Here is a 27,735-nt window from a genome sequence, read left to right on the forward strand (position 1 = left end):
ATTTCACAGGTGTCTTCCCAGAACCCACACCTGGGCCTTTACACACTCCTTTCAGCTATGTTCTCTTCCCTGACTTGTGTGCTAGCATCACTGGTTATCATACAGTTTTTCTTGGACATTTCTGTGTACCTCAGCATGACTATGGGCCTTGCTTTTACCAAGGATGACTCCCCGACACAGAAGAGCAAGGCCAGATGTGGACGTGTTGGGGAAGGGTTGCTTTTCTTAGCCACATTTAAGAAGGGGCTGTCCTAACATTAGAAACTAGGGGGTGCAGCCCTGTGGTCACAGGCTCAGCTCACAAGCTTTGTGGCTGGCAGGTCCCACGGTACTTACTCCACAGTGAGTGAAGATGGAAGAGTCTGCTTTCTCAGGCCTGCGCTCACAGGCAACCACGCAGCTTCTGGGCAGCTGCTGCCACTTCACCTCACAGGGAAAAGGGTCAGGTGGCTCATCCTCCCCTCCCTGTGCATGTGCGGTCAGGTCTGCACCCATTGCGCTTGACTCACAGAGCCAAGCCCTGGTCTGCTTGGCCATGTCTTCTGGGCATTGTTTCTGTTTGTGTTCCAGGAAGGCAAAGGGCCACTGGTAGCTCTCCCAAGGCCACCCACTTGCTGTCAGGCCTCTCCTCTTTGTCTGCTGACTGTCTTTGTAGGATGGAGGAACCATGTGTTGGGTGTCTGTATTGACTGACATTTGTGCTGATTCCTAATTTCATCTGTTGGTCATCTTCCTCATTTGAATTTGGAAAAAAAAAAAAAAAAAAAACCAACTCAAAAAAACCCCACAAATGAGATCGAGAAAGCTCGGTGGCAGCCATTTGTAGAGCCTCTCGCCAGAGCCCTCTTTTCCTGGTATCCATGTTGTCTGTTTTCTCTGTTGCAGGACCTTGGCGTGACGAAAGTGGGCCATATGAAGAGGATCCTTTGTGGGATCAAGGAGCTGAGCAGGAACTCCCCTGCCGCCGAGGCTTAGCCTCTGCATTCTCAGCCTGCATCCTCCGCTCCTCCAGAGACTGAGGCCCAGGGAGGACATTGCTACCACTCAGCCCCTGGCCTTTCTCATGGTGCTATTCCTTTTGTTAGTGACAGGAAGCCTGATGCCCATTGGTAATGCTTTGGAGTCTTGAACATACCAACAAGGCTACCTTTGAGAATACCTTTCCTGGTTGCAGTCACGTGGAGCAGACTGTGTCAGGCCCACTTGTGGCTCTTGCTGACCTGCCTGTGGGCCACATGGAATGTGGTAAATGAAGCCTGACCTCCCAGCACCTGGCACCCTGCAGACCCTTCTTACCTGGGCCACACGCTCAGATTGTCCTGTGTATTCCTTTTCTGTGTCCTTTATTGGATGCACTGAGCAGTACCATATCTGCCTCTGTGGGCTCTCAGAAGCAGATTTGGATCCAGCCTCAGTGGTCCTCACCAGAATGTTCTCTGTGCCTGATAGCCGCTCTGTGGTTCTTCACAGCAGCCCCGCAAAGGCCGCTCACTGCTACTTCCCCTTTTGTTCATGAGTTTGTTTTTTTTTTTTTTTTTTAAACAACTTGCTCACTTTCCCGGTTTGAAAGTGGCATGGCTGTGTTTCCAGGCTTGAAGAAGGTTTGGCCAGGTCTCAGGATACTTGGTTCTCCCCTCTCTTGTCCTCTGGACTGTGAGCATGTGGACAGCCCATGTGTCTTCTCAGGATGCTGCAGTCCAATCTGGGGCAGACAAGATGTGAGTTTACACTAGCTCAGCACTCCTGTGGAGACCAAACTTCCTGGGTGCTGGAAACAACATATGGTACGGGAGAATGAATAATTGGCAGGGGCAGCGTGGGTCCATCTCAGGTGGCCCAGAGTTCTCATCTGCAGTGAGGCCTGTGTCCTAGGAAATGTCTGTGGAGACTCTTGACAATAATTCACATTGCTGCTGCCCTGCTACTATCTCATGAGCAGAACTGGCTCTGAGGAAGGAAGTGGCACTGTTGGAGCATCTGCCACCAAGTCCCAGACTACATCCTATGGGCACTTTCTGGGGGTGGGGGGGATGCCCTAGGCATTCACAGCCACTGACTTACCCTTTCACCCACTTTCAGAGATGCCAGTCCTCCACAGGGACTTGTGTAATAGCTGGAAAGAGATATAGCTCAGCCCTGGCAGGAGGACGGCTGCTGGATTGTGGTCCTTACCAGAGAGGACAGTGCTTGAACTCTGCCAATGCCTCCCTTTCTGATATGGGAAGGAAGTGCTGAGCTTAGACTCTGGTTGGGTCTGGAGCAGCCCTGTAGTCCTGCTGTGTTTTGTGCCCCAGGCCTAGAGTTCCATCCACTGCATATCAGATGTGGGCTGGGAGAATCTGCCCCATCTGTGGACTTGCAGCTTCCATGAAAGCAACCCTGAATGAAAACAGTTGTCACTCGTCATCTGGGGTTCTATTTCCCACTGAGAAGTCAATTTAGACTAGAATGTGGAGGCAGGGATCATCTAGTCTCAGACAGGTCACAGAGCCTGCACCAGCCCAGCTGAAACTTGGTAAGTACTAGAGGAGGAAAAGCAACTGAAGGTGACACTCAGGTCCTCCGTGACCTCTTAAAAGAAAGCTTTCCATTTGGATGAGAGGTGTTTAAGATCAGTGTTCTCAACCAAAAAGAGGTCCGGTCTGAGTGCTGGAGGGACCTGCCAGGTGGCCATAGATAGGCCTGCATTCCAGCTGTCTTCTGCCCATCACACCACCCTGTCCCAAGCACCATACCTGCAACCCCACAGCAATTCTTCAGAGTCCTGGAGCCCATAGTCCTGTCTAGAGAGGGAGAGAAGGAAGGATCCCTGGGGAATCAAGAGTTAAGGTTTTGTGCCTGCAGGTGGGGCGAATATAACCCCTCATATTTATAATTTTAATTTATAGTGACCACCTGGAGCAGATGCCTCTTGTTATGTACATAGTCTGCATCAGAGTTGTAAATAAGTTCTTCGTGTACAATAAAACAAGCCGGTTTTTGATCTTCCACAGTCAACGTTCCTCATTCCTGTGCTGACAGTTGAGAGCTGCTCTGAAGATAACAACTGTGAAGCAAAAAAGGGGGCTTTTTTGGGGGCTGTGAAGCAAAAAAGAGCCATGGTATTCTAGGGGGGAGGGGGGCAATGGATGGGCAGTTCAGCCAGCATAGCTCTGAGTTAGTCATTTAGCAACAACAGGTCAGGCTGTGGACAAGTCTCAACTGGTGCACTGCAGCTGCCATTCCTACTTGTTGACAAAGTGCAGAGAGTCACATTCGCATATTGATGTGTGGCTTGCTGAACTTAAAGAGGGAGCTCATGCTCCTGTAGGCAGTGTGAGGAGTCTGCCACTGCCGAGTTAAATCTGATGTAGAGGGAAGCTGGGAGCTATGAAACCAGTTTTAGATGGTCAGGAAATTCTTTGTACCTACTGCTCTGGCCCTGGCCAGATCTTATTCCCCATAATAGTAAACAGCTAGGCAACAGCCATTTTCTTCCAATATACTTTCCCAGGAGTCTCTGTTTATTTTAAGTCAAAATATACTTATTTCCAGAGCACTGTTTCTAATACAAGCCATGTTTGTTGAGTGTCTACAAGTTCCCTTCAAGCAGAACACAAAGCAGCCAGTTGCAGAACTGAGTAGAACTGCAACTTTAGAAATGGTTTATTTTTTTAAATAAAATCTTAGCTCCCTCCTCCCCCATTTAGCCTATTTATCCCCCAATTAAAAACAAAAGCTAACCAAATACAGAGGCCTGTCAACAGGCTTGGGCTGCAGCCACCACCTGAGGCATGTCTTTTGGCTTCTCCAGGTACTTAAGGGGGTGGCGGAGCCAGTGGCTTCCTCAAAGAAGAATGTCTGAACTAGTACCTCAGTACTGTACTGCTGGAAGCTGGGGTGAAAGGACAAACTAAGGAACTGTGTCAGTGACAGTACAAGAAACAGTAGCCAGGACCCAGAGGACTCAGTGGTAGTCAAGTAATGTTTACTGTTTGGGTCTTCCAGAACCCCTTGGTTTGTAGCTACAAGGACATGGCCTAAAGGTCACTAGTCCAACATCTTACCATACAAGTGCTTCAACAGAGAGGGCACCTAACAGGACACTGACACAGGCAAATGGTCTTGGGGAAGACAAAGGAAGAGCCATTGTGGTGTAGCCACAATGAAAACCATTTAGCCTGCAGGGGCCAGCTGAAGCCCAAGCCAGAGTTACTTTTTCCCTGTCTCCTGTCACTTTAGTTTGGTTACATGAAGACATGTAAGAGCTGATGAGAAACTGAGGCCCTGACAACTCCTAGGGTCCCAAACCTACCAGTTCAGTAGTGGGTGCTGTTTTGATAGTGTATTAGTTATAGTGCATAAATACAGACTCTCTTAAATCAGCTAGTTACCTGTGCTGACTGAGAAGGAAAAGTTCCCAGTTTGTCTAGAACAACTGGGAGCCTGGATTAGTTGTGTCAGGCTTCTGTGATGGCCCTGCGTCTTGCCAGGCTGCAGGTAGACAACACACCAAGGGCAAGTGAGCCTGAGCCATGGTTGCTATTCAACGGGCCTTTCTGCATAGCTGTCGTAAGTCCTACTTTGAACTTGGCCCAAGAGGAGGCACATGCAATAGTGAGGGCTGGACTGGGAATGAAGTCAGGACACACATACCCTTTCTTTGAGGCTTCAGTGAGGTGCCAGAACTAGATGACTGAGTGTGTGTCTTACCTGTCAGGTTTGTCCTCTTTGAGCAATTTGTCACTGTCCAGGAGTATACTGGAAAGAAGCCACTGGGCCAGGCATGGAAAATCTATTCTGCTTGGCACAGTATGGGCCTGCTCTGAGACTGCTATGTCACAGAGCTGGTGGTCAGGTGTATTTGGTTGGCCTTAGAAGTGTAATTTCTTTGCTTGTCACAAAGCTGAGGACTTGAAATCACTGGCTAGGGAGGCAACCAGCTTGTTCACCATAAACCCACAAGGTGGCTGTCACAGAACTGGCAGAACAGTTCTTTGTGGAACACAGTACATACTGCTACAGGGGCTATCTGAAGCTCGCGACACGGATGGACAGAGAAGCTTCTGGTCCCCGGGGCTGAGTGGACATCCCTGCATTGGAGAACACATCACTGTTGCTCTGTACACGTAGGGCTTCCCGGCTGTGGGAGACAAGAGGGTGTCACTGACAGTCATGGGTGAGGGGCTTATTTAGTTTTTTGGTTTAAGATTTATTTTTATGTATGTGAGCGCTTTGCCTGCATCCCTGGTACCCGTGGAGGTCAGAAGAGGGCAATGGATTCCCCGGAACAATATATGTATAAATGGTTGTGAACCACTGTGTGGGTGCTGGCTGGGAACTGAAGCTAGGTCCTCTGCAAAAACAGCAAGAGTCATCCTCTGTGCTTAGACTGTCTCCCAGATGATTTCCAGATACTAGGGCTAAAGGTAGAATAGGGTTTGAGTTGAACACGTATTTTAAAAGTGCCCATCTGAGGGCCCCAGTTAACTCTCCTGCAATCCCTGTGAGAAGGGGTTCCACACATCCTGGCTATATATTGTTACAGACTGCTGTGCACAATCATTTCACAGCAGAGTAACGTTTTCTCCACATTTTAAACTGAAAGTTAATATTCACAATGTACCCAAATCATACCCACACGCCTATATGACAGTTCAGGTGGCTCCTTTTTGCTCCCTCAGTGCCTGTTCCTTGGGAACCAGTCATCACTCTCATGACTTAGCAGACTAGTCTGATCACTGTGACTTCCAAACACAATCACGGTACTGTGGCTGCTGGGTCTGGCATTTACACTACACAATGCCCTCTGCAGATGACTTCCGTAAGACTGAGCTCAGGCCACTGTGCACTTCCTGAGTCTGCTAAAAATGAGTTCCTGAGGGTGCAACTCTGTGACAGAGTAGTGGGAAGCACCTCCAAAGTGGCATTCCAGCTCTATACTTGCCAGTATGCCACTGACCCAGGCACTGTCTTCTCACCAGGGTGGCATTTCAGTAGTAGTATGAACTGACATTTTGTTGATGAATGAATTTAGCTGAGCATTTTCTGTATTCTGACACGCTTCTTTTCTGTGAACTGTGTGCTCACAGTTTTTACCTATGTATTTTTATTAGCTTGTTGGCTTTTCTACTGGCAGGTACATGTACACCAGTAGCCGTATTTTTTGACTCGGCTGTTGTACTCAGAGACATGCTATACAGATAAACCACTATCTGTGCTACCAGCCACATATGGCAGCAGAGTGCCATGCTCCTGCCGTTAGTGATGGTCTGTCAGTGAAGAAGGGTAAGCATGCTCTCTGAGATGGTGTGCAGGTGACAGTGATATTGGTCCCTTATGAAGGTGAGTTCACAGTGAGCCCCTTTGGTAGCTTTTGGATCTGCAAGCCTATAACATTTTAAGTATCAACAACTAAGATGGAAGAAAGTGAGAAGCAGTGTAGTCTGGTGAGGACACAACCGTTCCAATAGCATACAAACGGTGAGGTGCTTGGCAGAACATAGGACGTGGTGGCAGCAATACCACTTCACAATGTTCCAGCTCTGCCTGCAGATGAAGATGACAGAGTCTGACCTGAAATGTTGGGTGACAACTAGGGCTCTGCAGAAGATCAGCTGAGATGTCTAAAAGGATAGTAAGAGTGCCAGGTCTTCATCCCTGGTGGCCTTGAGTGGGACATGGCCAAGCCTCAGACTTACCTTTTCTTTTTTCCCAGAGCGAGCTGCTTCTGGTTTTCTTTCCCGATGTCATCTCTGATTGTGCTGAAATCATCATCATCATCAAACAGGAGATTCTACATTTCAAAACAATAAAGACCAAGGTTTTCAGTCTGGCCTACATTTAGAACAGGCATGAATAAACTATCCCAACTGGAAAAAGAAGATACTCAGACTTAACTGATTCTTGAAAAAATTCTAGATTTGTTTTTCAGTCAGTATTTCTATTTATTTGCATGCATATGTGTGTGTTTGAGGAGGGCATATACATAATATGCATAGATCAGAGAGACAATTCTGCACAGTCTGTTTTATCCTTTGGCTGGGAGGATGACTCAGCAGGTAAGAGTACTTGATGCTCAAGTATTAGAATTTCAATTCAAATCTCCAGAAATTGGACAAATTCAGGCATGTGCTCATGCTTGCAACCTCTGTACTATGGGGTGAAGACAGGAGGACCACCAGGGTGTGCTGACCACCAGCCTAGTTCCAGGGTCAGTGAGAGAATGAAGTGCAACATGATAGAGCAGGATACCCAACGTCCTCCCCTGGCCTCTGTGCATGCAGTTGTTCATACACACACACACACACACACACACACACACGAGTAAAAATAATACTGCTGTTAAACACTAGGCTGACCTGAAATTTACAATGTTCCTGCCTCCAGCTCCTAAGTGCTGAGATTACAGACATACGTCATCATGCCTGACTGTTTGCTAGTATTTTATTTAGAGTTAATTTTTGTTTATTGGGTGTGATGGTTTGTATTACCTGTCAACTTGACAGAGACTAGAATCACTTGGGAGAGAGGAATGCCTGTAGGGGATGGTCTTGATTGCCTTGACAGAGGTGGAAGACCTGCTTACTCTGAGTGGTACTTAACTCTGGACATGGGATCCTGCACAAGCAGGAATCATCCCTGCTTTCGGACTGTGGCTGTGATGTGACAAGGTTTCTCAACTCCTGTCCCTGTGACTTATGATGGGCTGTAACTTAGAATGGTGAGCTACAATAAACCCTTCTCCCTTAAGCTGCTTTGTTCAGCGTGTTTTCTCAGAGTGATGAGAGATGAAATTAGGACAATGTTCATAAGCAAGTTGGCCTAAGTCCATTTTTAAATCATCCTTGACAAGGCTGGTCTCAAGGATCCACTGTCCTCACACAATGAATTATTTGTCTTTCCCTCTTTCCCATTCATTCTCTAAAAGAATCTGCGTAAAATGAGATTATCTGGTAAGCTTCTCTATGAAATATTTGATCCTTGTGTTTCAAAATGATAAATTCACTTTTAACCTACCTTAATGCCAATAGTGTCTCCATCTTTCAAGTAATATGGTCCCCCTTGCAAAGTATCTTGATTTTTCTTCTTTTTCCTTTTGGCAACTTGCTGATTCTATTGGAAAATTATCAATGAAACTCAACTTGAAATTTTCACTGGACGCTCTGCCACTGTGGAAAACTGTCATTCTAAAGTCAAGTCAATCAGCTCTGCTTTCTCTTGAAAAAGCCCAACTCACCCAGCTAGATATCGGAAGCCACTCAAACTTTTCAGGAAAATATTTGGCAATTTCAATTTTCTCCACAGGAAGACAATAGAAGTCAGCCACTCTCTGCCTCAAGGAGCTAGCAGTCCATCCTCTGGTGGTGTCCCATACCAGGTCCATTGCCAGGGTGTAGGCCCTCTCGCCAGGGATGCGTAGCCGTGTCCTCAGCAGCACATCCTGGGGGCTACAGAAGAGCAAAGTGGGCACCAGGCAAAAGCACAGAAAAGATGAACACTGCAGAGTGTGATGGGCAAGGTTCCCTTGACCCTTCTCTAGTTCCCAAATGCTGCTAAGATGGAGGTGGGGACCCTGCGGCAGGTTCTGCAGCAGCGTGGAAGGGGCACATGGAAGACATAGTTGTGTGGCTCAAGGCTACTGCTACTGTGAAAGATACTATTTACAACAAATATTATGCAGAGTTCAGTCACTCTAAAAGGGGTTTAAGCCAATCAGATTGTTAAACTCCTAGAGAAACATACAAAATATACATAACACTCACCAATGCTCACCAATACAGATTAATATGTTGGAAAAAGGAACAGTCTTACTAGCAGTCAAAGCACTAGAAAAGTCATGAACAAGATGACCCATTTTCATTTGCCAATTCAGGAAGCATCGAAATGATAAATTTTTAACGTTGCTTTGAGGGCAAAATCGATACTCAAGAGCTCTGTATATGGGACCAGAAACCATGATGACCTAACTTTCAAGGAGATAGAAACATTTTAGAGCTCCAAAGTGTCCACACAAGTTGGTCCCTGATACCCCTGTCTACAAATGTGCTCTTAGAAAGATACTGGGGTTGAGTGAGAGTCAGGCCTGGCTAGAACACTTTCTCAGAACAGGCTGACAGAGCAATCCCACTGCAGTGGGGAGAAGGAAGGCAAGCATTGCTGATACTCATGTTTGCTCTCAGAGCACTTATCTCCTAGACGAGGTGACAGACACCTGCAACACATCACTCTGCACACAGTGCATCAGCAGACATTGGGAAGAAGGTAGTAGAGGGGCAGAGTGACAGGTGCCACTATAAATCACGTGCCCTGGGGAGGGCATTGTGTATGGATCACTAATCTTTCAGATTGTCATGGGCTCAGTTAACTTGAGTATGATGAAAAAACTAACATTCACTGCCGTTGCACCAGAGTGATTTATAGGAAAGCCACACAGATCTCTACAATAGAACTGAGTGTTTGAGGCAGGTTCTTGTAGATAGCCCAGTCTGGTCGTGAACTGATGGTGCAACTCCTGCTTCAGTCACACCCAGAGTTGTAGGGACTATTCAGAAGCAGTGGAAACACCACTGATCAGTGCCTACATTTCCAGGAAAACTGCCATCCTGTGGGAAGTGTGCAGCAGGACTCCTTACCCCAAGTCCTCTTCCTTCTGAAGGAGCTCCAGGCAGAGCTCTGCTCTCTGGCCCAGCCTGTACTCCCTGGGAATTGAAGCAGAGTGACTGAATAAGTCACTAGGTTTTTTCCAAGCCCAGCCCCAATTCTAATCATTTTCCTTAAGAAAAGGGGTGTTTTCTGAATGCTACAGTCAAACACTCAGGCTTTCAGAATAGGAAAGCATCTATAGCACTGCTGTAGTTACTACAGATACATGGATATTGGGTCATTCCTCACTATACTTGGAGGCCCAGCTCTGTGAAGATGGCTAGATGCCAATAAAATAGCTCTCTGGCCACGGTTGGTTGGGTTGCTTTTTGGTTGATAATCAGACAGACACGAAAGAACATGTTAGGACTGTTTTTGCTACAGGAAATTGAAAGTAAATCAAATGTCCCAAATAAGTCATGAGTTTTGGAGGTGGAGTAGCTGATCACACATGTGTCCTGTATATCAGAGAGCCCTCTAACTCCCACATCACTCTGAAGTCTTTTAAGTTATGATCACGTGGTCTCTGTACAATGCTAGGTCTGATCTTAGTATGGAGGCTGACACTGTCACAGAGTTAACTTGGGACAAGGAGCTTATCCAATTGACAAGGGTTGGGTTTTCTGGGGTAATCTGACTCACGGGATAGCTTCTCACAGGGCTTTCTTGTTCTTTAGCCCCTACCATGGCAGCAGGCTAGGAATCCACTGAAACACTTACTTAAGCTGCTGCCAGTCGGGGCGCAAGAGCCTGCTGGGGCGCTTGCTCTCCACTGTCCAGACTCTAAGCAGGGCTGTGGACCGGATAGCGAGCTTTGAAACAAAAGGCAAAGCCATGGCCTAGAAAAAGAAACAGACATTTTGCCACTGATTTTAAAAGCACTCAAAAGCACCTGAATGAAGCACTACATGACTGAGGAACGAGCACCTCAGTGTCAATAAATCTATTAGAAACCACAGAAGAGCTGGTTGTGGTAGGTCATGCCCACAACCACAACACTTGGGAGGTGGAGGCAGGAGGATTAGCTACATGTTTGTATCCCAGGCTGGCCTGGGATACATCAGATCCTTTCTCAAAAAGCCAAAACATTACAGAAATATCTGTCTTAAATAAAGCATGCTCTGGTAATTTTCATATTCTTTTCCGCTGAAAAAGAGCAGGAAGAAAAAAAAAAACAAGCTTATATTTCTAAATACAAGTTTAAAAAAACAAAAAAACAAGGCCTCCTTATTTTATTGTTTCTAAAATTTGAGGTTCCTGCTCTGCAGCCCAGTTTGGGTAATCCCCCTGCCCAACCTCTTAGGTACTGTATTTATAGGTGTATACCAGCACTCCTGACTGAAAAATTTTTTTTGTTGTTTGTTGTTTTGAGACAGGGTTTCTCTGTATAGTCCTGCTGTCCTGGAACTTACTATGTAGACCAGGCTGGTCTTGAATTCACATAGAGCTACCTGCTTCTGCTTCCCAAATGCTGGGATTAAAGGCATGTGCCACTACACTTGAACTGAAAAAATTTCTTAATCATGTTTTTACAAAGCCACTTAAGAATGAATTCTACATTGGTACAACTCATACATGCAGAGCCTGCTTGACTAAAGCAAGGGGTCATCTTCAGCTTTCATCTACATGAACACATCTCCAAGCAAATCTGCTCTCCAGTGATAGGACTTTTGGTTTTGACATATTTAAAAGACTTTGGCACCAATAAGGAGGCCCAAACTGCTTGCTCTAATTCTATAGGGGCAGATAACTTCAAGCACATTTAATACTGAGGATGAAGCATGAAAAGCAGCCACTGTGCATCATTTTTTCACCTAAAAATGGTCATCTTTTATCTTTCAACTGAGTATAAGGAATAAAAAGGTCTTCTCCGTTTCCGTTTTCATGGAAAAGGAGCCAGTGTCTTTCTCAAGTAGGGTTATTTCATTCACTGTGGGGGGGGAGGGAGGCCACCACAGGTCGTACTAGGCTGTGTCTGTCCCTTTAGAAGCAGGGCAGTGTTCACCACAGTCTAACGGTACAAGAAGATACCATTTCATCACTGTGTGCTGCATATCATCCAGCCTTCCCACTTGCATGGTGAGAATGTGACATACAAGACAAGAGAATGTCCAGGTTAGCATCCAAATACAGATAACTCTCAGCTGACCAAGGGAAACCCATACAACACAGCTTGGAACTAATGACATTTAACAAGTGGATCACAATGTACAAACAATATAAATGAAGCGATAAAGGGAATGCTTTACAGATGGTTCAAGAAGCTATGTTTTCCTAAAAAGTCAAAATGAAAATAAGCCACAAGCCTCTGAGGACAGATCCAAACACAAGCACAGCATGCCTGTGGGAACTGGGTGAGTGGAAACCACCAGGGCAACAGCACCAACAGATACCAGAAATGTCTATGTTGAATGTGGGCTGCCTGCTGGTACTTACCCCTGACCATGGCATATAACACATGCCATATCAGGACAGACTGTAATTGGGGGAAGAGGAAATAGAAGAATATATTAATTAATATCTCCCTGGAAGATGCTATATCAACACCAAATTATGCTGTAGGAAGGGGCCTGACCTGTGACTTCAGTTCCACCAATGTGGCCTCTTCTGAGATCTCCACATCTCCCAAGTAGAGGAGAGAAACTTCTGTAGGCTCGGGGCCAGGAACACCTTCAAAAGGACAGAGATGCATGTTTGGGAAGACTAACCTTACGTTTCTTATGTTTCTGAAGTACTCTTCCAGACTGCAAACAGGCTCACTAAATTGCTCTCTGAAGCTCTGAGTCCTTTATTTTGTTCATGACGTCACCATTGCTCACTCAGCAGCCAGGGAGTGTGATGGCTCACACTGATGCCAGCCCTCTGCAGCTGCATTCCCCACTTCTCCTGCCTCACAGAAGACTGTTGGCAGGGTACTGTGTTCTTCTTCTCTCTCAGAACACTTAACATGAATGTTTAATTTTTCTGTGTATTTCCTGTGTTTGTGCTTATTTTAGAGTAGCTTTTTAAGAGAAGGCAGGTGGCCATGGTGTTTGCCTACCAGTGTCTACTATGGTGGATTCTATATGGTAAAGACTCAGTACATATTCATGGAATAAAGCAAATCTTTACAAAAATCTTTCTCATAGAAAACAATATAAACACTACTAACTGGAATTTAAGCTCAGGAAATGCATACTCATTTTGTTTTAATTATATTACTTTGATTACTACGGAATACCCTGCTAAAGTATAGTAAGAAATTATAGGTTGATTCTACATAATTAAATGAAGAAGGTTTTCCCTGAGTGGCTTTTTGTTGTTGTTGCTTTTAGAGAGAGGGTCTTACTATGTAGCCCTTGGCTGGCCTGGAGCTTAATCTTCCTGCTTCAGTCTCCTGAGAATGGGGAGTACAAATGCAGTCCACCACTTCCAGTTTACCAGTGGCTCTTATGACCCCAAAAGACACTTTCAGAAAATCTTCCCACTGTGACACAGGAGCACTATCCAAGGTGAACCCTCTGTTTACTTTCAACAGGTTAAACATGATTTTAAATCTGTCCCCTCTCTATGTACAATCATGATTTCTATCATCTAGATATCTTTAGAACTACTGACAATGAATTAATAATAATAAAAATTGAATCAGAATGATTCTCTGCAAATGCTGCAGCTGATACTTAGAATGTAATACTTCAAGGCACCAAAAAGCTAAAGGTTAAGTAAAACATGTAGCAACCACACCATAGAGGTTAAGAGCACTGGCTAATCTTCCAGAGGTCCTGAGTTCAATTCCCAGCAACCATATGGTGGCTCCCAACCATCTGTAACAGAGTCTGACTACCTCTTCTCGTGTGCATGAAAACAGAGCACTCATATACACCTAATGAGGTGGAGCTGCTAGAACATAACGCTGCCCCTTTATACACATTTCCAGAGAAGAAGCACGCTTGCTATGGTTAAGTGGAACTTTGCAAAAGCAGTTCCCTCCCTGCTGGGGCCCTGTGCCCACTGTGCTGCAAAAGCTGCATTCTGCATGTGAGAGCAAGTTTATGCTCCTGTATTTCAAACAAGACAGCTGGATGTCACCTGGAAAGCAGCTCTTGGGGGCTTGAGAGACTCAGAAAGCCAGAACTATGCAGTATGTGTCTAGTCTCCAGCTCTGGCTCCTCCCCTGTGGTCATGGGAATGGTGAAGTCACAATTATGTGGGCTCCTGACAGTAACTGTTGCCCTGATGTCCTTGAGAGCTGCTACATAAAAGGTCTTTGAAAAAGTTCTAGGTATTAGTAATACTCCAGATCTCCATGCTAGTTCATTTTCTGGTCACTCTGACATAAACGAGGGTCATCTGGGAAGAGGGAAACTCACCTGAGAAAAATGTCTCCATTAGACTGCCTGTAGGTAAGCCGGTGGGACATTTTCTTGATTGAAGTGGAATGGCCTAGCCCACTGTGGGCAGTGCTACCCCTAGGCAGATGGTTCTCTAAGAAGCTGAATGTAAGCCTGAGAAGCAAGCTAGTAAGCAGATTTCCTCCATGGTCTCTGCTTCAGTTTCTATCTCCAACTTCCTGCTACAGTTCCTATCCTGACTTTCCTCAATGATGGATAATCATCTAAATATGTGTCTTATTTGCCCTTCCTCCCTAAATTCCTTTTGTCAGGGTGTTTTGGCACAACAGAAAGCAAACTAGTACAATTGCTAAGATCACAGCGCTTCACAGAGCTTACAAAGCACTGCTTAATAATGAATATTAGTATGGAATGACCTGTTAAAAAGGAATGACTAGGTGTTCGAGGACACTTGATCCCATTGTGAGACAACACTGTGTACTGTAAAAACCTGGTTCTAGTTGTGGTGCAGGTTAGCACTAGCACACCTTTAATCCAGAGCTTTCTGTTTATTGTTAACAGGTGGCTGTGGTATGGCTCAGCCCCAGCACACACCTTTAATCCAAATGCTTTCTGTAAACAGGATTTGATAGAGTTAACGTTAACCCTAGGTCAAGAGGCAGAGCAAGTAACCAGTTGACATGGATTAAGCAGAAAGGAGGGACATTGAGTTGAGCACATTTAAGACAGCATGGAGAGGAAGAAAAGAGCTTTTGGCTTTTCCTTCTAGGCTGTGAACTTAGTAAAAAGGCTTTTTCCTTCTGGGACATCTGCTGAGTAGAAAGATAAAATGGGTGCTTTATCTGCCTCTCTGAGCTGCTAGGTTTTCGCCCCAATACCTGGCTGCTGAGTCTTTATTGGTAAAATCAAAAGATCGTGATTTTTCTTTCTTTAAAACAGTAACTAGGTTTTGATTTTCAACTTAGCATATGTATATATGCATATACATACATAGATACATACAAATATATATATGTGTATGTGTATATATATATATATACATACACACACACACACACCTGCAAGTAGTTTGTGTACCATATAAATGCAGTCCTCAAGAAGGCAAGAAGAGGGTGTCAGATATTCTGGAACAGAAGTTACAGGTAGTTGTGAGCTACCATGTGTGTGCTGGGAACTGAATTCAGGTCCTTTGAAGGACTAACAAATTCTCTTAAGTGCTCAGGCATTGCTCTAGTTCCTCAAATCAGGCATTTTTGGCATGAGTATTGCAGCTGACTCCCAGAGCACTGTCCTTACCTTGTGTGGGAGCAGCTCCCCAGCTGCTACTTTGAGAAGAGGCACAGTTGGAATAGTCCCGACTCTCACAGTGTCCTGACAGCCTTGTAGGCTGGTACCACCAGATGGGCACCTTCAAGAAACCCTGAAGAACATTTTAAGCATTTTAAGATTAAGTCTTTACTTTTCACTTCTAGAGTTACATACAGGCAGCTATGAGCTGCCTGCTGTGGTGCTGGGAACCAAACTTGGGTCCTTTGTAAAGCAGTACATGCCATTGCTTCAGCCCTCATACGTACACTTTCTACAGCATTCTTTGAGAAGAGACTGGCTAAATAAATTACAGGTTTGGGGACATAGTTCAGTGGTAGAGTGGGAGACTACCACATGCAAGGTTCTTACTTCTATCCCCAGCACACAACACAAGTACCTCCACACAGTGGACTACTATGTAGTTACTAACAGAATGAGATACCTTCATAGAGACTGATACAACACATACTTAGACATAAAATATAAATAAAAAACTAGGTAATGGTTAGGCACGGTGGTTCATGCCTGTAGTCCCAGCACTTGGGAAGAGCTGAGGCAGAAGAACTGCTATGAACTCAAAGTTTGCCTGGGCTCTGCACAAAATATGGTATATAGTATACAGTCATTTGTGCAAATGAAAAGAATGCACTTGCATGTACATGTATACTATATACATATGAGACATATTTGAGTGTATGCATACCAAAATGTAAAGCTCAGGAGGCTACAGAAAAAGCCTCCTAGAAATGACAGGGGTGGTGAGGGCTGGGGAGAGGAATTCCTTTTCCTGGAAGTTTTATATTATATATATTACCTATTCGGACATTAACTTTAAAGATCACTGTGCAAAGTCCAATAGGACTCTATGAAATTATGAAAAACAAAAGAGCAGATCTGATACGTGTTCCTCAAGACATGGTAAGCGAATCCAAATACAGAACATGACTTTAAAACAAGAGCTGTGACCCTTCAGTGGAGAGCATAAGGACGCGTGTCCTCACTAACTTGCAGCTTATAAATGTGCACATTTTGATCCCCCTTCTTTCTTTTTCTTTGTCTTTTGAGACAGGGTCTCACTATGCTCCTGTCTCAACCTCACTGAACTATTATGCTTAGTTACAGAACATTTTTCTTAGAAGGATACACAAGAAAACTGAACGGAAAGACATGAATATTACTCCTCTTCATTTTAGAGCTTTATCATTTGACAAACAGCTTTCTATGCTGTCTTAATTTTCTAATATGTGAATGTCATTTATCTGAATATTGGGATTTCAAAAAAATTTTGTCTTATATTTTTCTCATTTTGCATTAAAAAAAAAAAGATGCTGGCCTTAAAAGCAGTGATGTGTGGGGCTGGAGAGCTGGCTCAGAGGTTAAGAGCACTGGCTGCTCTTCCAGAGGTCCTGAGTTCAATTCCTAGCAACCACATGGTGGCTCACAACCATTTATAATGAGATCTGGTGCCCTCTTCTGATGTTCAGGTGTACATGCAAGCAGAATACTATACATAATATATACTTTTAAAAAAATTTTATGAATTACACTCTATTCACTTTGTATCCCCCTGTAGAAATATATACTTTAAAAAAAGCAGTGATGTGTTAAACAAACATCACAACAGGCTGAGCAGAAGGCTCCAGTTAAAGTGTTTGAGGCAAGTGAGACTAGAGTTTGGATCCCAGCAGCCATGCAAAAAGACAAGCAGTTGACCTGCTCTTGACAAGTTGCCTGGCTAAACTAGCTGAATCAGCCAGCTTCAAGTTCAGTGAGAGACTATATAAGGTGAAAATGATAATAACTAATGTTAATTGCTGGCTTCAATATGTGTACGCACGCGCACACGCACACACACACACACACACACACACGCACGCACGCACGCACGCACACACACACACACACACACACACAAACATTCCCTCATTCCCCATATGTGCATCACACAGACACACACAGATACAATAGGACTGTCATTAGGAATGTGTCAAGAAAACAAACTGGCAATACAGAGCAAAAAAAGTCTTTTAAAAAACCATGCATACCTTTTGATGTAATAATCCTATCTTAGAGAATTTAAGTACTAATTGTATGGCTCAGTGCTCTTTTAGGGACCAGTACTAGCCCCCACATAGCAGCTCACAATTCTAACTCCAGTTTCAGGGTATCTGGCACTCTCTTCTGGCCTCTGCGGGCACCAGGCACACACATGGTACACAGACATACATATAGGCAAATACCTATACACATAGGGACTGAGAGAGTTGAGGAAGGAGGCCTCATTCGGGATATATAATGAATAAATTGTGAAGAAAAAAAATAAAAAATTTAAAAAAGACAGGCAAAAAGGCAAAAAAATAAAAATTTATTACACTGGAAATAAACAGCAGCAAATCATTAGTTTGGATGTAATGGTAATGTATGGATTTTTGATAAAATATTAAATATAAAGCCTGGTGTGGTAGACATGCCTTTTAAATCCCAGTACTCAGGAGCCAGAAGCTGGTGAGTCTCTGAGTTCAAGGCCTGCCTGGTCTACTGTGAGACACCATCTCAAAACAAAGTTAAATATGAAATGAAAGAAATAGCATTTTCTATGTAATTGATTTTACACATAATTTTAACTTAACCAAATATATTTTAATATATAATGGTTTTAATTTTATTTTACATATAGCTATTTTAATTTTATTGAGAAGTTAGGAAGGAAATCTGCCTGGATGGTAAAATTTTGGCAAAAATATTTTTTTTTATGACTGCCCACATTTTCTCATTCCCCATTATCACAGTCATCATAAAACAGTAAATTACTTAAAAGAATGGCCATTTAGAAACAGTATCTTACCGGAGGAGGAAGTCTTCCTTCAGTTAAAAGCAAAGTATCCCCAGAACATATCATGAGCTCTTTCAATGTTGCATCCTGGGAACATAGAAATTCTTTTTGTCACTTATGACTTCTGAAAGGAACAAAGAGAACATTGGATCTGTCTTACGCTTTTATTATCTTCTGAAGAGATGAATAATGAAGCAGATGCTGAAGGCAAAGGAGACAGAACTAACACTATGACTCAGAACAGCATCACGTACCAAGCTGGGAGTACAAACTAGAAGTACCACAAAGATACAACGAGGAAAGCGTGACAATGATTTGTGGAATGTGAAATTTAAGTGATGCTGGGGAAAAAAGATTGGATTGGAAAACTAGAGAAAGTACGATAAGGAATTTTTGATAAAAAATAAAAAAGAACAAAGGGCAAAGTCAGGGTTGACAATCAAAACTGTCTGAATTAAGAGCTGAGAGACAGGAAGGGTCAGAGTGGACAGCAGCAGGTGGCAAGCAGCTGGAAATGAGGTAGAGTAGAGGAGCGGATATTAGCTTGAGGTGTGGGACAGAAACAAAGCCACTGAAGATGGTTTGGCTACTATGTATGATATGCTGCGGTAGGAAATGTCTGCTGGGCCAGGGAAGCTATTGAAATAATTTAGTTAAGAAAAAACTGTAGAGGAATTTTGATTCAGAACATGGCTGCTCTGGCAAGAGATCACACCAAAGACCTACTACGTCTGTGTGATCCTGCTGGAATATAAACACAACTTTAATCCAGGAGACAGAGGCAAGCATATCTGAGTCAAGGCCGGCCTGGTATAGAGCAAGTTTCTGGTAAAGAAAAGCTTAGGTCTAGGTGTGGTGGTACAAGCCTTTAATCCCAACCAATGTAGGTAAAGTCAGTTTGTATAAGGAAGCACCCATGTTTGAAAGTGATGTCTAATTGAGTGGCAGAAACAGTGAGGAATCAGAGAAAGACTTGACAGAATAGGATTTTCCCAACTCTCAGGAGAAGAGAGAGGAAAGGAAAGGTACTTAAGGGGTAATGAGGCAGAGGCACAGAGGCAGGGGGAGATGGAGAGAGGGGGAGAGGGGGATAAGGGAAAGAGAGAGAGAGAGAGAGACTGTTTTTCCAGGAGAATTTTACAGAGAGGTTTAATGAGAAAGCAAGATAGACACAGGTGAAGACAGAATGAGCCAGAGAATGACGAGTCAGAAGATTATAAAAGATTTCTAGAGTTAGTCTGAGGCCAAGCAAAGCAATTCAGAGGCTGAAAGAAAAGCCAGATTGAATAAGTTAGCTGGGAGAGGAGTCTGAGCCAGAACAGCTAATTTGAATCAGCCATCCCAGAGCTCAGTAAGAAGAAAGTAAGAAGCTCATTAAGCATTAATTCTCAGAGGCTGAAAACATTCTAGGCCTAGGTTAGATTGTACAGAGGCTAGAAGCTTCCAGGACTAGGCCTAGGTTAGCAGACAGAGGCAGTAAACCTCCAAGACAACTGAAACAGGTGAATAAAAGTTCCTTTGAAACCAAAGCTTCAAGTGGCAGTCTGGCAGTGTGGAAAGGGGCGAGGAGAGAGTAGAAAAGCCAGAACTAATCTTAGAAAGAGAGAAAAACATAAAAGACTAGCATGAAAAAGAGACTGCAAAGCTTGAAAGGGACTACAGCTCTGAAGGCAATGAATCTGCTTTGAGATGAACTGTTTGATACTGATTTGGGGACTGATAATGAAGAAAATACAGAGGCATGGTGGTGGATGCCTGTAATACTAGCACTTGGGAGGCAGAGACAGAGGAAGGATGTTTGAGGCCAGTGTGGACATGTAGTAATATGCTGTCTCTGGAAAAACAACAATAGAAAGGAAGAGGCTACCTAATTTAAAGATCTCAGGGTTCTCTGAGGCCTGCTTCCTACTCTGTTGTCCAACTCCACCAAGACTCAAGAAGGGGTTCAGTGGGCTTGACTGACTGATAAAGAGTATCCAAGTGAAAGTCCTATTGTGGCTGTTTAAAAATATTCTACTACACACCACTGCTGATTCCTAGACAGACAGCAGGAAGGCGCACAGTGGGACTATGCTGACCACAAGACAACAGGAAGGCAGGCAGGGGGAGAGTTCTGGCCACAGCTATCTACGATGTCAGAGCTTCATTTGGGCACCTGCTAAGAATGAGTGTGGATGAGGAGGTCTGATGCAATTTATGACCAACTAACAGACTTACTGGATTCCAATTACGTTGACAAAACCTTTCCTGCTGCTGGACTACTGTGACTGGTTGGTAGGGACATTTACTTACAGAAAAATTCTGAGATTAAAGTATTTGGGGCTTGGAGTTTGAGTGTCTTTCAAGGGATTCCAGCATCCTCATGCCATCTGCTCTCTAAAATTCTCTGTTTGCTGATGAGGTACTCAAGCATGCCTGCTTTTCAGAGGGCCTTACCGCTGATGTCAGAAATGCTCCTACCTAGGCCACACTTGCCATTTAGGACAAAAACAGCTGGAAAAAGTGAATGTAAGTGGGCACATTAACAGAGTTTATTTTGCACTCCAAGAAAGAATAAAAGCTTTCTTCAGAATTGCTTTCTATAACAGGAAGACAGAATTGTGTATGAAAATATGAAATAAGCTTAACCATTTTTAAGTGTGTATGAAAATATGAAGTAAGCTTAAAACCATTTTTAAAAGCAAAATGTAGAAAAATATGGGATAGCAAGATGGCTCAGTGGGTAAGGGAACTTGCCACCCATGCCAGGTGAACTTGGAACCCACATAAAGGTGGAATGAGAGAACTGACTGCATGAAGTTGTCCTTTGGACTCTGCCCCCTCCCCATCACTCACACAATATAATTATAAAGTATTTAAGAAATGTAGAGGGAGCTAGAGAGATGGCTCAGTGGTTAAGAGCACTGTCTGCTCCTCCAAAGGACCAGGGTTCAATTCCTAGCACCCATATGGTGTCTTACAACTGTCTGTAACTTCAGTTCCCAGGGATCTGACAGCTTCACACTGATGCACATAAAATAAATTATTAAAAAAAAATATAGAGAAAGGATCTTACTTCTTCACATAAAGGTTCGCCAGCTTCATAGCACCAATCCATTTTCCGTAAATGCCACATCTCTCCTAGGAGGGAATTAGCACCAAGATGAAGAACATTAGAGAAGACACTTTAAGAGTTTGCCAGGAACAACCTTCTATAGACAACAACTATCATATGAGGCTCCATCCAGTAGCAGATAATCATTTTTTTGAGTGAAAATTATGTCTTCCACAATATGAAAAATATTAAGTTGGTCCTTCAACTTGTTTAGCTTGCTTTTCTCCCAACAAGAACTTGTGACTCAAAACCACATACTTACTGAGGATGTGGCCCAGGAGCAACACTTATCTGCTATGTACAGACTCCTGGGTCCACCCACACAGCATAGCTGAGAACAAATGTACTTGCTGCTGGGTTACAGTGTTTACTTTGTACCTTAGTAACATGTATACTAGATCACACACACACACACACACACACACACACACACACACACACTCCTAAGTATAGAATTACACACTCCTAAGTATAGAATTTCTTCTGAAAGCCTTAGGAAGTTGAATGTGAGTTTGCTGAATTTTCTAGGGTGTAGAAAGAAACTATCCCTGTCTATTTAGCAGTTAATCTAAAACAAAACAAAACAAGTTAATGAAATGGATGTGAATGAAATGTTAAATAAATTTTGACTAGAGTTCTGTTTTTCAGTAGACTGGTTACAAGCTCTTTTATTAAAAAAATGTTTTGTTTTGTTTTTCTTCCCTGTGGGGAAAATGTTTAATGGGGCATGTTTAAAAACTTGGTTATTAAAAGAATAGCAATGTTGATAAATATACCTAACAGACAAAGGAATACTGATTTCTTATATTTATCTTTAAGTAAAGAAAGCCCCAACTTTGACTCTCCACAGTACCCTTCTTTCTAAGAACCTGGTTGGCTGTTAGTTCTGGTTTAAACACATTAAGATTTGTCAACTAACTTTCTTCTTCTTTTCCTTTTTTAAGAGGTGGGTGGGGTAGGAAGAAGTAGATCAAATCAAGGGCTTTCCACACACTAGGGAAGCACTCTACCACTGAGATATACTCTCAGCTCTTGTTTAGCTTGTTGTTGTTTTGAGATAGGGCTTTGCTATGTTGCCAGTCTGGCCTAGAAATTTTGTTTGTTTTTTGAGACACGGTCTCTCTACACAGCTCTACCTGTCCTGGAACTCATTATATAGACCAGGCTGGCTTGGAACTTACAGAGATCTGTCTGCCTCTGCTTTGATGGTGCCATCCCTGGGCTGGAAGTCCTAGGTTCTGTAAGAAACTAGGTTGAACAAGCCAGAAAGAAAGCAGCATCCCTTAATGGTTTCTGCAACACTTTCTGCCTCGAGGTTCCTGCCCTGTTTGGGTTCCTGTCCCGACTTCCTTTGGTGATAAATGGCTACATGGAAGCGTAAGCCAAATAAACAATTTTGTCACCAACCTGCTTTTTGGTCATTGTTTTTCTTTGCAGCAACAGAAATTCTAAGACAAGTTGGTAGCGTGCTGAGGCTAAAGGAGAGTGTCTTTAGGCCCGGGGACCTGCAACTTTTGATTTTCCTGTCTCTGCCTCCAAGTGCTGGGACTATAGGTACAGGGCGGCATATTGGGCCCTATAATCTAAGTGCCCTTAATAAATAATGAGTTGCAAGCTAACACGTCTCTTCACTGCACAATGATAAGAAGCTATACTCTAAAAGCAGAGAAACGCTCTGCACTGGATGTCTGGGAATATCTTCTGGAATTCTGAAGGTCCTTCATCACCAACTGGGACTAGGTGGAGACGCCTGTAGGGCTACAGGGCTGCTACAGGGTAAACAAAGCACTGCACATATACTGCAGGGCTAGCATGGAGAGTGTATCAACTTCCCTCCTGTGACAGAGCCAGGGTTCTGCCTGTAAAGAAACCCTGACAGCAGAGCACTCAAGCAGGGCACTACGGCACCTGGCCAAGCTTACTGATGCAGTTCAGTGTGGGAAGCACTTTCAATTACCTTCAACTTATTATTTTCTTCATTTGTATTATATTTTCTAATCTACAAAATATAGAAATGTATAGGTATAATTAAATTTTCAATTACTGTGATTTTTGGAAACCAGTAAAAGATCTAACAGTCCCAGGTGCTAAAACCCTTGGCTTTCTTTCTAATACAACTTAGCTAGATCTGACCCAATGTTAGTTACCTTTATTTAGCACTAATCCCCCACTACTTTTAGTATGTAAATAAGGACCAGAAGAATTTGTACGTACAAAATTTAAGCTAAATTTTTTTCCCCAGACTCTGCAAAATGTTTTTCCACAACTCTCACAGAAAGAATAAACCTTGAGAATTCTTCATGAATCTTTCAGATAGTGGTTTTAAAAGATGTAAGATTATATTATCACAGACTTACCTTGCTGACCTGACTTCTCCAGCATTATCTTTAAACACTGTAAAAAAAAATTATGCTCAATGTTAGTTTTCTGCTTCTGATCTATATAGTAGGAGGAGAAACCTGGATCTTGAACCCAGAACTAATTTAAGTCTGACTCTATTTTACTGTTCTCAGATAAAAACACACAGAATTTCGATGATTCACAAACTAGCTCTCCTCTAAGAGCTAAGTGGGAGATGGGAAAACAGTTTCTGTCACTTACAATCAGGACTTAATTTAAAGTTCTGCTCACAATACTAGGCCTGGCGGGTGGCACATGCTTGTAATTCCATCCACTTAAGGGTTAAATACCCAGCACTGTAGATAAAACCAGAAACATTTAATTCACTGACTTCTTAAATGGACAAATAGGGGACACATGACCCAGTTTTGGATACATGACCCACTTAGGAATCCTACAAAGAGAAGCCAGCCTGAATTAACACCCAGGAAACAAACTCACAGGAAAAGACTGTGGAAACCCTGACCTCACAGTACAATGTAAAATATCAGACAACACTTGCCAAAGATTAAAGAAAACAAAAGCATAATTAACAATACCCACTTTCCTGAGGGAAAATATTCCTAAATCAAACTCATCCAAAAGAACAAAGTTGGAGGGATACAAACTAAAAGTAGAGAGAAGTGCACATCAGCGTCTCACTGTTTACCAATGCTAGTTTGAGAAGGAAAGCAGAAGAGATGTTGGAGTTGTTTGGTCCCCAGCATCTACTACAAGCCAGGTAACTAGAATTTTATGGTAGGGTTTGCATTATGTGAGCATGTGGATGACGAAATATATGTGGACTCCATTTATGTGGCCCTTACTATGTAGCTCAGGCTGCCTAAAACTTGTAATGTTCTTGAGTCAGCCTTCTTTCTTCAAACCCCTTTCTGATTTTTGAACTTTTTTCCTTACACAGGATTTCAGTTATTCTCCCTAAAGTTCAATGGTTCCATGTTGACAAGTGGACCTCAGTCTCTACAGGCAGCTTCACTGTCTTTTGTGACAATATGCTGCAGCTTATTACACACATTTTTCTGACTTAGACAGAGAACCAGCACTTACTCCAGGATTCCCTGGCTCCTCCTTCTAGAGCCAAGTAGCTAAGTCTAGCAGCTATCCCCTTTTAAAAAGTCAGTGAATTAAATGTCTCTGGTTTTATCTGCAGCGCTGGGCGCTAGGGCTGCTTGCTGCTAACAAGTTGCTCAGGGATTATAAACTACAACAGGGGAGAAGCAAGGAAAACAAACAAACAAACAAATGTTTTAAGAGAAAACAGATGTAGTTCATTGAGACCCCTCTAATTCATATACAGGAGTGCAGGCTTACTGAAAATCCCAATTCTTTCTCTCTTTTTTACCTTTTTAAGATTTTATTTATTTAATTTTTAAATTAATTATAATTTATTCATTTTGTATCCCAGCTGTAGCCTCATTCCTCACCCGCTCCCAATCCCACTTTTCCTCCCTCTTTTCTTCCCAAGCCCCTCCCCCAGTCCACTGGTAGGGGAGGTCCTCCTCCCCTTCCCTCTGACCCTAGCCTATCAGGTCTCATCAGGACTGGCTTCATTGTCTTCCTCTGTGGCCTGGTAAGGCTGCTCCCCTCTCAAGGGGAGATGATCAAAGAGCCAGCCACTGAGTTCATGTCAAGAGACAGCTCCTGTTCCCCTTACTAGGGAAACCACTTGAACACTGAGCTGCCATGGGCTACATCTGTGCAGGGGTTCTAGGTTAGTTCCATGAATGGTCCTTGGTTGGAGTATCAGCCTCAGAAAAAAACCCTGAGCCCAGACTTTTTGGTTCTGTTGCTCTCCTTGTGGAGCGCCTGTTCCCTCCAGGTCTTTCTATCTCCCTCTTCTTTTATAAGGTGCCCTGCACTCTGCCCAAAGTTTGGCTATGAGTCTCAGCATCTGCTGATAACCTGCTGGATAGAGTCTTTCAGAAGCCCTCTGTGGTAGGCTCCTATCCTGTTCTCTGTTTTCTCCCTCTTTGATGTCCATCCCATTTGCCTTTCTGAATGAGGACTGAGCATCTTACCCAAGGTCCTTCTTCTTGATTAGTTTCTTTAGGTGTACAGATTTTAGTATGTTTATCCTACATTATATTTCTAATATCTACTTATAAGTGAGTATATACCATGTGTGTCTTTCTGCTTCTGGGATAACTCACTCAGGATGATCTTTTCTAGTTCCCACCATTTGCCTGCAAATTTCATGATTTCCTTGTTTTTAATTGCTGAGTAGTATTCCATTGTGTAAATGTACCACAATTTCTGCATCCATTCCTCTGTTGAGGAACATCTGGGTTGTTTCCAGATTCTGGCTATTATGAATAAAGCTGCTATGAACATGGTTGAGCAAGTATCCTTGTTGTATACTTGAACATATTTTGGATATATGCCTAGGAGTGGTATAGCTGGATCTTGAGGTAGCACTATTCCTAATTTTCTGAGAAAGCACCAGATTGATTTCCAAAGTGGTCATACAAGGTTACATTCCCACCAGCAATGGAGGAGGGTTCCCCTTTCTCCACATTCTCTCCAGCATGTGTTATCACCTGAGGTTTTGATCTTAGCCATTCTGATGGCTGTAAGGTGAAATCTCAGGGTTGTTTTGATTTGCATTTTCCTGATGAGTAAGGACGTTGAACATTTAAGTGCTTCTCTGCCATTCGCTATTCCTCTATTGAGAATTCTCTGTTTAGCTCCCATGCCCCATTTTTTAATTGGATTAAATGATTTGTTGCTGTTTAACTTCCCCAATTCTTACTGACACCAACACAATTATTCATTTGTTTTCTCAATACACACAAACATACAAAGACACCCAACCCTGTTGTGTGACTTCATATGTGTGTTAAGCAGAAAACATATCAAAATGTTAATAGTAATGGGATAAGAGATAATGAAGGATTTTAATATTTTTCTTTTAAATCCATTTCTTGTTTCAAAACAGGGTTTTATTATGTCATTCAGGCTGGCCTTGAAGTCAGATAAAGATAAGGATGACCTTGAGAACCTAAAAAGCGCTAGATTATGAGTGTGTACCCTCTGTCTGCATAGCTCAAATTTCTATCTTATTAGTGATAATCACAAAAGTAAAAAGTAACAATAACAATCTTAGTTAAAAGTCTTGGTTGGCTCACCAGTGTTTTGAATTGCCTTCTAATGAGTACAAACAATTTCTGGAAGTATACTGTATAAGCCCTCGGGATACCATGGCCCCCAAACCCAAAGTAATTACTTACATCTCTCACTGAGAGTGTTTCTTCTACTATGACTTCCATCTCTGCTCCAGGATAAATGTCAGTCCCCAGAGCAAAAAACAGGAACAGCTATGAGCAAGACAGAAGCATGAAAATAATTTCCCCTGAACTTAAATACCCTAACAGCCTATTATTTATTTCCAAAAAAGTAGAATCAAAGGTCCATAGAGCATTAATAAAAAGCTCAGTGGCTGGGAGCACAGTGCTTGCGCAGCATTCTCAAGGCCCTGGGTTTAACCCAGAACTGAAAAAAGATGCAGTCAAGCAGATAAAACAAGCAACAAATTTTTGTGAAAACAAGACAATACTGACTACTTTCACATTACCATTTAAACATCAATCTTACTTTCCTGAAAGCTAGTCATGAGCACTGGACTCCTAACAAATGTCCCCACCATTTTAACAGTGCTCCCACCTATGACTCAGTCACTCTACAGGAATCTGCAGTCACTATACAAAATAAGCATTACCTGTAGTTCTTCTCGTGCCACTTTAGTCTGTAACTGCAATCCCCAAGGCCTCTTAGGAAGAAGACAGAAATCTCCTCTCATCAGTTGAGCTCCTTAGAGCAGCTCTCCCTACCTTTCTAATTCTTATTATAGTTTGTCGGGCCTACTACTTCTAGGATTCCAAGGAAAGCAGACTGAAGGACAGTGGTTGGGGAAGTAATAAGATGTTTGCAGGAACCACAGGAAACAGGATCAATGTCCAGGGTGCCTTGATTCAGGTAGTAATGGAACTATGGCATTAACAGCTCATTATCTAGGCAGATTCTGGCAAAGGGTCCACGTCATGGTACTTTATACAGAACGGGATCCTGAGAAGAATGAGGTGAGGGAAGCTGGCATACAGCTCTCTGTTATAAAGTAGAAAATTCCAATCGTTCAATTTTAACAATAA

At 43.1% G+C, this 27,735-nt stretch overlaps 2 protein-coding genes across 15 annotated transcripts in view; one reads left to right on the top strand and one right to left on the bottom strand.

Moving 5' to 3' along the window:
- The window catches only part of Dgkd (diacylglycerol kinase delta), a 96,817-nt gene extending 93,825 nt beyond the window's left edge, over positions 1-2,992 (top strand). For all 8 annotated transcript variants that reach the window (XM_021644603.2, XM_021644602.2, XM_060368804.1 and 5 more), the window contains one exon: positions 886-2,992. In XM_021644603.2, the coding sequence (XP_021500278.1) occupies positions 886-1,019 (134 nt within the window). In that variant the 3' untranslated portion in view covers positions 1,020-2,992. The remainder of the gene's footprint in view (positions 1-885) is intronic.
- Usp40 (ubiquitin specific peptidase 40) overlaps positions 106-27,735 on the bottom strand; it is an 83,654-nt gene continuing 56,024 nt past the window's right edge. For 3 of the 7 annotated variants that reach the window (XM_060368799.1, XM_060368800.1, XM_060368798.1), the window contains 12 exons: positions 26,818-26,904; positions 23,548-23,584; positions 21,152-21,216; positions 18,109-18,183; positions 15,252-15,375; positions 12,200-12,294; positions 10,345-10,463; positions 9,615-9,680; positions 8,219-8,429; positions 7,999-8,094; positions 6,681-6,775; positions 3,947-5,122 (listed from right to left, as the gene is read on the bottom strand). In XM_060368799.1, coding sequence (XP_060224782.1) covers positions 5,008-5,122; positions 6,681-6,775; positions 7,999-8,094; positions 8,219-8,429; positions 9,615-9,680; positions 10,345-10,463; positions 12,200-12,294; positions 15,252-15,375; positions 18,109-18,183; positions 21,152-21,216; positions 23,548-23,584; positions 26,818-26,904 — 1,185 coding nt within the window. In that variant the 3' untranslated portion in view covers positions 3,947-5,007. Of the gene's footprint in view, positions 5,123-6,680; positions 6,776-7,998; positions 8,095-8,218; positions 8,430-9,609; positions 9,681-10,344; positions 10,464-12,060; positions 12,101-12,199; positions 12,298-15,251; positions 15,376-18,108; positions 18,184-21,151; positions 21,217-23,547; positions 23,585-26,817; positions 26,905-27,735 lie in introns of those variants that run through there. The other 4 variants (XM_060368801.1, XM_060368802.1, XR_009586493.1 and 1 more) reach the window with 3 other exon arrangements.

Source organism: Meriones unguiculatus, chromosome 15 (assembly GCF_030254825.1).
Source record: "Meriones unguiculatus strain TT.TT164.6M chromosome 15, Bangor_MerUng_6.1, whole genome shotgun sequence".
Taxonomy (NCBI): domain Eukaryota; kingdom Metazoa; phylum Chordata; class Mammalia; order Rodentia; family Muridae; genus Meriones; species Meriones unguiculatus.